The 10,910-nt window shown below is 57.6% G+C and overlaps 1 protein-coding gene across 1 annotated transcript; it reads right to left on the reverse strand.

Moving 5' to 3' along the window:
• Positions 1-2,802: 2,802 nt before the first annotated feature.
• Positions 2,803-4,985, reverse strand: TLX3 (T cell leukemia homeobox 3). Its single transcript, XM_049648845.1, has 3 exons — positions 4,550-4,985; positions 3,952-4,195; positions 2,803-3,013 (listed from the first exon to the last, which is right to left on the reverse strand). Exons 1-3 carry the CDS (start codon positions 4,968-4,970, stop codon positions 2,803-2,805), a joined length of 876 nt encoding a protein of 291 aa, XP_049504802.1. The 5' UTR covers positions 4,971-4,985.
• Between the last annotated feature and the right edge of the window lie 5,925 nt (positions 4,986-10,910).

Raw genomic sequence — 10,910 nt, forward strand, 5'->3', positions numbered from 1 at the left:
AAACACCCTTGCCAGCTTAGCAATCTATCCTTCCCTTTGGGGGCGCCCACACTGCTCTGGGTGGGCGTGAGTGAGCCACAGTCCCCAACCAGCCCCACACCAGTGGGCTCAGCACCCTAACTCAGAGGGACTCCTAGTCAGTCTCTGGCTGGGGAAGGTTTGGCTGGGGGCAAGCGCTCAGAGAGGACGCAAGCCCCAGAAGCACCCGGAGAGGAAAAAACTGATGTCCCTGAGAGCCGAAGCAAGACTAGGTGCCCATCCCTGGGGCTTGTCTGAACGCTGACCCCAGGTGAGCCTCTGGGTCAGAGACCTTTTGCTCAAATCAAGGCAGCAGAGGGAAAGAAAAAGACGTGTGTGTGTGTGCCCCGAAAAGGCCCAAGATTCAAGGGTTAGCCTGGCAAAACAAAAATACTTTAGAGAAACAAAACCACTAAGCCTTATTATAAAGAAAAAGATTAAAAGTGAGGGAAACCGGAAGGCGACGCCAGTCTCTGAGGAAGGGGCCGCTTGGCCGGCAGAGGCAAAGAAGGTCGTTCTTAGATGCTCAAGTCCCCGGGCGGATAGCCCACATTCCCATCCCGATGGGGGCGTCCATCATGCTTTTTAGCGGAGAAAAATCTTAGAAGCATTTCAGGGAAACACCAAGGGAAGGGACCTGAAGGTCTGAGTCCCTCTAGTCTCTCTCTGGGGGTGTCTGTAAGTCACCAGCGACCCGGATTCCGGGCAAGGCTTGGAGGTGGAGGCGAAGGCAGCAATGATGGGAGCCGAAGAGGTGTTTCTCAGACTACCCGCACCCCTTTCTCGAGCCCCGCCAGTGTACAGAATCCCGCAGCCCGCGTCCTGCGAAGGCGCCCAAACACGCGAGCCCCGCGGGGCGGCGCTTGGTCCGGAGGGAAGCGGCGTGATGAAGCGGGTGAGGCTGTCACAGCGCCCGAGGGACAGCCCCAGAACTGGTTAGCCTCAGGAAGCTAATGGGAGCTCGGCCAGGAGGAGGGCACGAAGGAGACAAGGAGCCAGTGACCGAGAGAAAGACAGAAGCAAAGAGATTCTGAGACCAGAAGGAGAAAGCAAAAAGGACAAGAAGAGGGAAGGAGGAAGACAGGTGAAAAAGAAACCGGGGGGGGGGGGGGGGAGAGAGAGGAGGGAGGGGGGGGGGGGGGATGGAGGGGGGGGGGGGGGGGGGGAGAAAAAAAAAGGGGGGGGGGGGGAAGAGACGACAAAGAAAGAGTTGGAAAAACTAAAAGCAACAGTAAACGAATTATACAGGGAAGCAAAAAACTGTAAAGGAAAAGCAAAAGTCCTAGGAACACAGAGACCAAGAGTAATGAATAGAATAGAAAATAGAGAACATCGTAGAGAAAGAAGTGGAGAGGCCAGACATAAGAAAAAATTTAAAAGACCTAATAAAAGGGAGGAACAAAAATCAGGGAGCAAGAGGAAATGTTCACGAACGCTTCGACCGTGTGTCTTGTTGGAAGGGACCACCTAACGCCCAGCGCGTGATCCAGAAATTCCCAGCTTCCGACCGGAGGTAAAGCTGGGTGAACTGGGCCTGGCTGCTTTCACACCTGGGCTTGGTGTTCCCGGCGTTCTGGGCGCCCCGCCCCTCTCGTGTGCAGTGACGCCGCCCGGGTGCGGTGACGTCACATGACGCCACGCTCCACCTGTGGTCCCACGCAACCCAAAAGGGTGCAGGTGTTCTGAATTTGTGGCCCGCACTTACTCCTCAGACGCCGAGCGTTTGGAGACCAGGAAGCGTGCCGATTCTGTGCCCACGGCCCGCCCACAGTGCGCCCAGATCCCCCATAGCCAGTCCTTGCGTCCGCCCAAGACCCGAGGTCTCACTGGAAAAAGAGGACAGTGGGCACGGGGGTGAGGGCTTCGAGTTCTTAGAAGTTCAAGGTCGCGGGGCCTCTCACCTCCTAGGTGGGCCCGGCCACTGACGACCTAACTGTTGGCCCACCCGGGGCCTGTGATCCCCAACCCTGCCTGGCGCGGGCCTGCGACCTCTGGGCCTAGAGTGCCCTTCCCACGTCCGCCCTACACCGCCGGCACCCAAACTGCCGGCGGCCGGCACGCACTGACCTGCACCGCGGATCCTCCGCGGGGCCCGGGGCCGGGGTCGGAGCTGAGGCGAAAACCGACGAAGCTTGGAGATGTGGATGCGCCCCCGTACACTGCGGCTCGGCCTCTACCGCCGAAGGGGTGGGGCGCAGGGCCGGCCTCGCCGAGCATTATTGGAACGAAAACGAAATAAAAGCGGCGTTAAGTGAAATAGCTAACTTTTTTATTAAATAAAACGACTTAAATAAAAGGAACGGAAAAGGAGAGGAGTGGACCCAGCCTAAACGCAGGGTGCCCCAGCCCTGGCGCTCCCCCCCAGCCACCTGGTCGGCCGCCCCTCCTCTAGCGGCCCCCGCGGGGGAAGCAGGTGGCCGGTTTCTAAAGAAAAAAGCCAAAACTTTTATTATTTACACGTTTGGGCAAAAGTACAAAGTATAATACAGGCGCCCGGCCCGGGGGGGTGCGGGCGAGGGGCGGAGAAACGTAAGGCGCTTTCTTTGTCGGGCCCGGGCCTGGGGCGGGACTGGGCGCGGGGCGGGGGCTCGGATTGTGCAGCCGCGCGGAGCCCGGGCCCAGCCCCCCTCCGCGGCCGGCGGGGATGCGGCCGCGCCCCGGGGCCTACTGGAGCTCGGAGGCCCCTGTCCCTCTCGGCCTCGGGTCCCCCCAGCCCGGCTGGGGGCCCGGGGCGCCCCGCCGGGTGGGGGCGGCGATCCTTGGCGATCCTTGGCGATCCGTGGCTCACACCAGAGAAGTGACGGCGGGGACCTTGGAGCTGTCCTCCTCCCAGGGCTGCAGATTCTGCAGAGCAAACAGCGACGAGTTGTGCAGACAGAGAGGGTCGGGCTGGATGGAGTCGTTGAGGCTCTTTTGGAAGGCGTCGTGTTGCAGCTGCAGCATGAGCCGGCTCGCCTGCTGCCGCTCCGCCTCCCGCTCCTCCGCCGTCTGCCGCCTGCACCGGGGGAGGGAGAGGGACAGCACCGTCATGCACCCGGCACTGCGGGGCCGCCGGCGGGGCCCCAGCCCTCCCGGGAGCGGAGGCCAGCCGGGAGCCTCGAGGCGCAGGACCCGTCTGCACCCCTGCTGGCGCTGTGCGCCCGAGGCCCGCGCGTCCGGGGAGTGGGTTGGCATCGTTTATTTTTGTTGTGTGCCGGGCGGTCGTGGGGAGGGGACTCCGCCCGCCGCCCACCTGCACGTCCGCGTATTGTGGCTTCGCCAACAACAAAGATGTTTCTTTTGCGGGACAACAAGGGCAGGGCATGCGTGTAACTGACTCAGCCCTGCGGGCAGTCGGGACGCTAGGGTTCGCGGGTGGGAGGGCTGGCTCTGCACTGCCCGCGCGGTGTCCCTGGGCCAGGTCAGCCTCATCCAGTTCTCCCAGGCCCTTCTCGAACCTCTCTTCCAAAACGCGATCGCTTCGCCGTTCACGGGTTGTATGGAAATAGGGATCGGATAAAAACGGGGCTGGAGTCAGGATGGGGAGCCACAGGGGGAACACGGAGCCCGCGCGGACTGTCGGAGATCCGAGAGGGCTGGTGGGAGGGAGAAGGAAAGTGCGAGAGACCCCAGGGTGGGGGGTGGGGTGGATGCTGGTGAAGGTGCAGGTGAGAGGAAACTGAGCGGCCCCAGAAGCGGAAGAAAACACGGAGAGTTGGAGAGGCGCACGAGAGCGATACAGGGATGGGAATGGAGGAGAAGCCGAGGCGCGAGAGAGTGGGGAGAAACAGGCCGGCGGGAAGGAGACAAGGGAGATAAAATTTGGGAAGGAGTGGGAAGGCGCAGCCCTGGGAGGGCGGGTAGCGGGTAGCACAGAATGGGGAGAGCGCGAGGCTGCGGCGCGGGGCAAGGTGAAGGGCGGGTGCAAGACGGGCTGAGCCGGGCCTCTCTCACCGCCATTTGGTCCTCCGGTTTTGGAACCAGGTCTTGACCTGCGCGTCCGTCATTTTGAGGGACTTGGCGAGCGCCGCCCTCTCGGCGGAGGCCAGGTACTTCTGGCGGTGGAAGCGCTTTTCCAGCTCGCAAATCTGCACCCGAGAAAAGGACGTGCGCGGCTTCTTACGCTTGGGCGGTGTCCTGTTCTGGTAAGGGTGGCCGATGCGCCGGGTCACGGTGAAGGGCGTGAGCGCCGCCGCCGCTGCGGAGACACACGAGGCCCCCTTAAGCCCAGCCCGGCTCGACTGCCTTTCAGGCCCCACGCGGACCCCGTGCCGCCAGGTTGGGCGCAGGGTGCTCCGCTATTTCGTTGGTCCCCCGCGTCCCCAGCGGCACCAAGCCGGTTGGGAGATACTCCCCTCTTCCCCTGGGCGTAGGCTTATTTCCCCGAAACTCCCTGATTTTCCTCCCCCTACGGTAGCCCGGGGCCCCGGGCACTAAGGCCTCCGTCGCGCTTGGGCCTCCGGAATCGTTTCCCGGAGTGGAGCACCTAGGGCGCGGCGCCTCTGGCCCCGGGAGGGCCAAGGCCCGGCGCTTGTTCGCTCGCCCTGCTCACCTGTGAAGCGGTCTTTCACGAAGCGGCGGCTGCTCTCCATCCAGGGAAAATTGAGGCCGCCCAGGCTGGAGACCGTGGGCACGGAGGGCATGGCGGGCAGCGCGCTAGGCAGAGGCGGTGGCACGGCCCCGGGCAGCGGCCTGTGCGCTGGCACTCGGATCACTCCGGCGGGCGCCAGGCTCAGGTTGACACTGTAAGATCCCGGGTCCTCGAAGGGCGCGCCGAGGCCGGCAAAGGAGGCGGGCAGAGACGGGTATGTGGCGCCCGGACGGCCCCCGGGGGGCCCTCCCAGGTAGCTGGCGCCGTCGGGGCCCCGCGGGGCCGGTGCGCTGTCCTGGTCCGGGCTGTTGAGGATCTGGTCGATGCCGAAGCTGATGGGCTCGTGCGGGTGCGGGGTCTGCGCGCTGGCGGGCGCCTCCATCCTGGGCGGGCGGAAGGGCTGGGCTGGGCTGGGCGGGGAGGCGGCTGGGTCCCTGTTACGGCGCGGCCATGGAGCGCCCGGCGCCTCTCGTTGCACTGAAACTTTGCCAAGAGTGCGCGGGCCCGACAGGCTCTGTGTCATCTTTCTTGAACCGAACCTGGAGTTTCCGCTGCTAATTCCTCTCCCGCCGCAGCCATTGGCTGCGATCAACAAGCCTCTCTCCTCCCATTGGCTCCCGGCTTTCAATAAAGGCCTAATTCATGGAAATAGGAGCTTAGGGACTGTTCCAAGGTGACATCATTTTAACAAACGAACAATAGGTCAAATTTATTAGCCGGGATAATGGGCGGCGGATATTAGCGCCCGAACCGCAGCCTCCCAAACCCGAAATCTAACGAAGCTGCAATTAGCAGACGCTCCCCGCTCCTCCCGGCCGGGGCCGCTTCCCCGGCCGCAGCGCGGGGCGGGCCAGGGCGTTCTGCCGGTGAGATTGCCTCTTGCTGAGGGGGGTTTCGTTTTCTTCCAAATTTTGTCATCTGGGCAAAAACCAAACCATGCGAATCCTCTCCATTGCAATGGAGTGGCAAGTCCGGAATGACCCTGTGGAATCCGCGGAAGCGTCTTGGACTCTCCACCGCCGCGGGAGCAACGAAAGGAGCGCACTACCCCGCACGAGCTCCGCGCTCCCAGCGCGTCGCGTGAGGGGAGCCCGCCGCGTGTGCCGCGCTCCCGAGGACGCCGACCCGCGTGGGGAGAATTCGCCCCCGCTCGGGCCACTTTGGAGGCAGTCGCCGGCTCCCGCCAGGCGGACCGAGGTGTGACCCCCCGAAGCCCACGCGTGCCTGGCCCAGCTGGTCTAGGGACCCAGGGTCCCCCGGTGGGGAGCGGGGATCCAGCCCCTCGATATTCGTTGCAGGATGGACGGGACTATGGTCGCGCGTGGGGACCCGCCCGTGGCACGGCAGGTGTGGGGATCGGGGTGCCCGAGAGGCAAGGCGCAGAGGCTGTTCATCTTTTAAGAGCGGGATTTCTTTGGGTAACGGGGGCTGCGAGCCCCTCCCGCTCCCGGCCAGCCTGAGTGTTGAACCGCTCCCTCCCTGCTCCGCTCACGCTCTCAGGGACTGTCAAGGCGGGTCGAGGGGCACCGTGGACAGGACAGGACCGTACGCCGAGAGGTCACCCCCAGCGCCAGCCTCAGCTGTCTCCCCTGGAGGAGACATACAGAATCGTTTTCTACTCGCGAATTCTAAAATCGTTAGGTGCAAACTGACTGCTGCACCCCTGGCCAGGCCCCTCTCGCTCTCCCTGTCTTGCGGACGTGGTGAGAGCTCTGATAGGCGGTTGGCCAGAAGAGTGTTCACATTGGGTGGGTCACTTTCTAGTTCAGTGACCTTGGGCAAGTGACTTCATATCTTTGGGCTTGGTTTTCTCGTTTATAAAATGGGCCACGCGTGCATTGTGGGATTGTCGTAAGTCTTGCGTGAGATATTGAGAGAAGGTAGGTAGGGCTTAGGGCCTGGCACACAGTAGGCACTGAGGGGCTGTGGCTGCCCTCCCACTCCCACCCGCAACGTGATGGTTGACGTATTATTCTGATGGTTCTTGTTTATCTGTTTGCAGTTTTAGGTTATTTGCAGAGGCTCAGTATCTTGAACACAAAAATGTTATTTATTTGTCTATCCGCAGGGTCAGTCTTAGAGGACCAGGAAAGGTGGGAGGCAGCATGTTGGGGGTTCTTCCTAATAATCTACCCCCAGTAGCTCAGAGGTTTCAAGATCTGCAGTCTTAAGGCCTGGGTTCCTGAGTCAGGTCACCGCCCGCTGAGTGACCTTGGGCTAGTCGCTGGCTCTTGCTGGGTGGAGAGAATGAGGCCACTGGAAAGTGAGGCACTGGTGAGGAGGGCAGGGTGCCTGGGGCAGGACAAGCCCTCTTTCCTTGGAAATCCAAGAATCTTCAAATGGAACACTGACTCCATACTGGGGGCCTCCTGCTTCTATTTCAGGCTCTGCCACCAATGGTTTGGGGACTGTTTGGCCCCTCATTGCCCCTCCTGGAGCCTCATTTTCCTTATTTGTAAAATAGGAAGGGTAATAGCTACCCCCAGGGTGGCCGTGAGAAGTAAATGAGATAAGGTCTGTGGACATGCCTGTGAGGAACTGGATTATATAATAACTTTAACGACAACAGTAGGGCTGCTGTAGGTGGAGAACGTAGTGTGTGCCGGGCAGGGGGTGGGCATTTACTTATTTCTCCCAACCACCCTGTGAGGGAAGGCTGTTATTGATCCCATTTTTTACCTGATGAGGGAACTTCAGGTCAGAGAGTTCATGCAGCTCACAGCCCCCCTTCTCCAGGGCTAGGGAGTCACCTCGCCTGCTCCATTTCCCTTCTGGCATCCAAAGCCCAGGGTTCCAGGCCTGTCCTCCCCACTTCCTGGCTTTGTTAAATTGGGATAACAAGGCCCACCCCACACAGGTATGTGGGCATAGAATTAGGGGCGCCTGGGTGGCTCACTGGCTAAGCGTTCGTTCGACTTCGGCTGGGGTCATGATCTCCCCGTTCGTTCATGGGTTCGAGCCCGTGTTGGGCTCTGTGCTGACAGCTTGGATCCTGGAGCCTGCTTCCGATTCTGTGTCTCCCTCTCTCTCTGCTCTTCCCTGCTTGCACTCTGTCTCAAAAATAAATAAACATTTAAAAAAGTTAAAAAAAAAAAAGAATTAAAGAGAAGTGGGTGATGTGGCCCACACTGCCCCCAGGGCATGGTGACTGGCCCAGTGCTTAAGAACCTCTGTTTGCCAGCTGTGGGCTTGGGGAATTCACCCTTTTTGCACGTCAGTTCCTCATCTAGTAAAGCAAAAGTACCGATGTCATGGGATTCAAAGAGCCCATCCAGGTGAAAACAGTGCAAGGCAGGGGCAGAATTCTGCCTCGCCACCTGGGTCCCAGCTTTCTGAGGTGCCTAGTTTTGTGGTCATCCAGCAGTAGGCCACTGATAGCAACCCCCCTCTTTCCCAGTCCAGACAGAGCAGAGAGGTTAGCCAGCTCAGGAAGGGGAGTAAATGGGGCAGATAGCAGTCCCTGGGACAGGGGTTCTCAAAATGTGTGCCTGGACCAGAAGCAGCAGCAGCACCTGGGAATTTGTTAGAATTGCAGATTCTTGGACCCTAGCCCAGACCTCCTGAATCGGAAACTCCAGGGTAGGGCTAGGCAATCTGCTTTAACAAGCCCTCTAGGTGATTCTGATGCATACTCCCATTCGGAAGCCAGTGCCCAGAATATTGTCCATTTCATCCAAGTTCTCAAATTCGTTGTAACAATGTTGTGGGAAGATTCTTCCATAATTGGAAACTCTCATGTGAATCTGAGCTAACATCCTCTGCTCTCCACTCTCAGTGTTTCTCAGTTGTGTCTTCTCTTATCATATTTGCCAAAGGTTTGTCTATTTTACTGGTCTTAAGGAGAAGCCTTTTATTTCCTTATCTTCTTTTTTATGTCATGTCTTTGAGGAATGTTTTGATTTATTTTCATTAACTTTTTCTTCTTTGTTGAGGTGAAAATCTAGTTAATGTTTTTTATCAACGTTTCTTTTTTTTTTAAGAAATATATAAAAGGTCATAAATTTACCTCTAAGCACCTTTTGCCCAAATATGTTTTGATGCGTAATTGGTGTTCCTGAGATTATAAATTTATGCTGTCCCTTCTTGCCTGCTATCAGTTGAACAATGACAGACACATATGCACATGCCCAAGAAGAGAGATTAGACGATGAAAATTCTAAGAACTGGGGTTGTGGGGGCCAGAAAGATTTCTGAGTGCAATGCACTGTCTCTTCTTCCCCTTGGAGAAGTTGGGAGGACCGGTGGACTGGTGGGGGCCTTGCTGGGAGACATCCAGGAGAGAGGGGTGGCTTCAGGGCTGGAGGACAGGATGTTGGGATTCCCAACTGCCCATGTTCAGGAGGCCAAGTTAGTCCAGTCTCGTTTTGCCGCTTATTTCTTGGGTGAATTGGACTCAATTTCCCTATCTATGAAATGGGGGTAGAGATTGAATCAGGGCTCTTAAATATATTTGGGTCAGCGATCCTATTTGAAAGGTCGATGAAAATGTTATGGACTACTTCCATAGACAAAGACACACACACACACAATTTGGCACACATAACCGTGTCACAGGTTGCTTACCTGTCCACCTTCCACTCTTTGTTTGCACACCCGAGTTGGAAGTCTCTGGGGGCCCTTGCAGTTCTCAGGATGGAAGGCTCTAAAGATGCCTGCCCAAACTGATTCGCTCATTCATTCATCTATTCAACACATGTGTACTGAGCACCTGTTCAAATTTTCTGGACCGTGTCCCAACTTTGGGGCTCAGTTTGCCCATCCGTTAGTGGGAGTAAGGTAGTTTGAACTCTTTGTTGCTGCCTCCCCATGATGGGAAAGACTAGGGAGGGGCCTTCCTGAGGAAGCCTGCAAGACCTTCTCGACTCTGCCAGCTGGAGGAAGGCAAAGGCCACCTGGTACTGTGTGGTCTTTGTGCCCCCCAGCACCAGTCACAAGACTCAAAGGACAGTTGGTTGAGGGATGTGAATCTCTCGCCCAGGGGTATGCAGCTGAGAAGGCTGGAGTTGGGATTTGAACCCAGGACTATCTTAACCCCAGAGCCCATGCTTTTCCCTTTACCTCATTCTCCCATTTCTACTCTGGGAGCAGGTAGTAAGGACTGAGGGGGCAGGGAAGATTAGTGGAGGAGCTGGGTGAAGGTGCCCGGAAGCAGAGGCATGAGGACTGGCCATGGTGGGGCTCCTTTCTGTCCCTTCTGCTAGTCGGAGAGCTCCTTCGGGACACAACAGCATTGACAGCATGTTATTCTATGTGTTGGGGCTGGGCCCGCTGGAGGATCCGCATCACAAGTTTGTGGTACTAACCTGAGGAGCACACAGCAAGGTCAGATGAAGGGATGGGAAAAGGGATCCAAGTGCATCTGGGATTGTGCGCATACGCGGGTTCAGCATTCACTTCCCCCAGCTTTGCCTGAAGCTGGTGCCTTTTCCATCTTTGAAAATGCAGGTCAGTTATGGCTCTCTGCCCATCCTCCAAAGTAGCCCCCTCTCCCCTGTCACTCTCTATCCCTGTTTCTTTTTTTTTATTATTAAAATTTTTTTTAATGTTTATTTATTTTTGCAACACAGAGAGACAGAGCATGATCAGGGGAGAGGCAGAGAGAAAGGGAGACACAGAATCCGAAGCAGGCTTCAGGCTCTGAGCTGTCAGCACAAAGCCCGTCGCGGGGCTCACACTCACAAACCGTGAGATCATGACCTGAGCCGAAGTCGGTCGCTCAACGGACTGAGCCACCCAGGCGCCCCATCCCTGTTTATTTTCATCCTTACATTCGTTGCCTTTGAAACCCATCTTATTTATCCTGTTCGCCAGCTCTCTGAAGGCAGGGACTTTGTCTCATACTTTATCTGTGGTAGGCGAATGAATGAGTGAATGAATGATTTCCAGGATCTTTGTGCCGAGTCCCACCGGGGCCCTGGCCTTGAGGCAGGGAGGCTGGCAGCCATATCAAGAAGCTGGCCATGGGGCTGGGGGTTAAGACAGAGGGTGTGAGACAGGAAGGGAGAGGGCTGGGCGGATGCGGAGGGGTGTGTGAGCAGGGACCAGGTGCAGATGGCCGAGTGCAAGGAGAGAGGGACTGGTCAGTGCACACGGGCGCAGGGGAGTGAGATTAGGCACTGAAGGCAGCCACATGTGAGGGCCATCTGGATACCCCCTAAACTGATCCCATGCCCTCGTTTCCCTCCACCACCCATCAGCCATTTTCTCCATTTTGTGTTCTACAACTTTCCTTTCTTCCTGACAGATTTCTCTACTAAATTTGACTTCGTTTCAACACTTTGGTTGGGCAAATTACATTAAGATGGATGTTGCAGGTACCCTT

This window comes from Panthera uncia, assembly GCF_023721935.1.
Source record: "Panthera uncia isolate 11264 chromosome A1 unlocalized genomic scaffold, Puncia_PCG_1.0 HiC_scaffold_17, whole genome shotgun sequence".
Classification (NCBI taxonomy): domain Eukaryota; kingdom Metazoa; phylum Chordata; class Mammalia; order Carnivora; family Felidae; genus Panthera; species Panthera uncia.

Excerpts from the sequence above, each read along its gene's own strand:
- TLX3 (XM_049648845.1), bottom strand. The coding sequence starts at position 4,970 with ATGGAGGCGCCCGCCAGCGCGCAGACCCCGCACCCGCACGAGCCCATC. Across the intron at positions 4,196-4,549 it reads CGTGAAAGACCGCTTCACAG|CGGCGGCGGCGCTCACGCCC; the intron begins GTGAGCAGGGCG and ends GTGTCTCCGCAG. Across the intron at positions 3,014-3,951 it reads AACCGGAGGACCAAATGGCG|GCGGCAGACGGCGGAGGAGC; the intron begins GTGAGAGAGGCC and ends CCCCCGGTGCAG.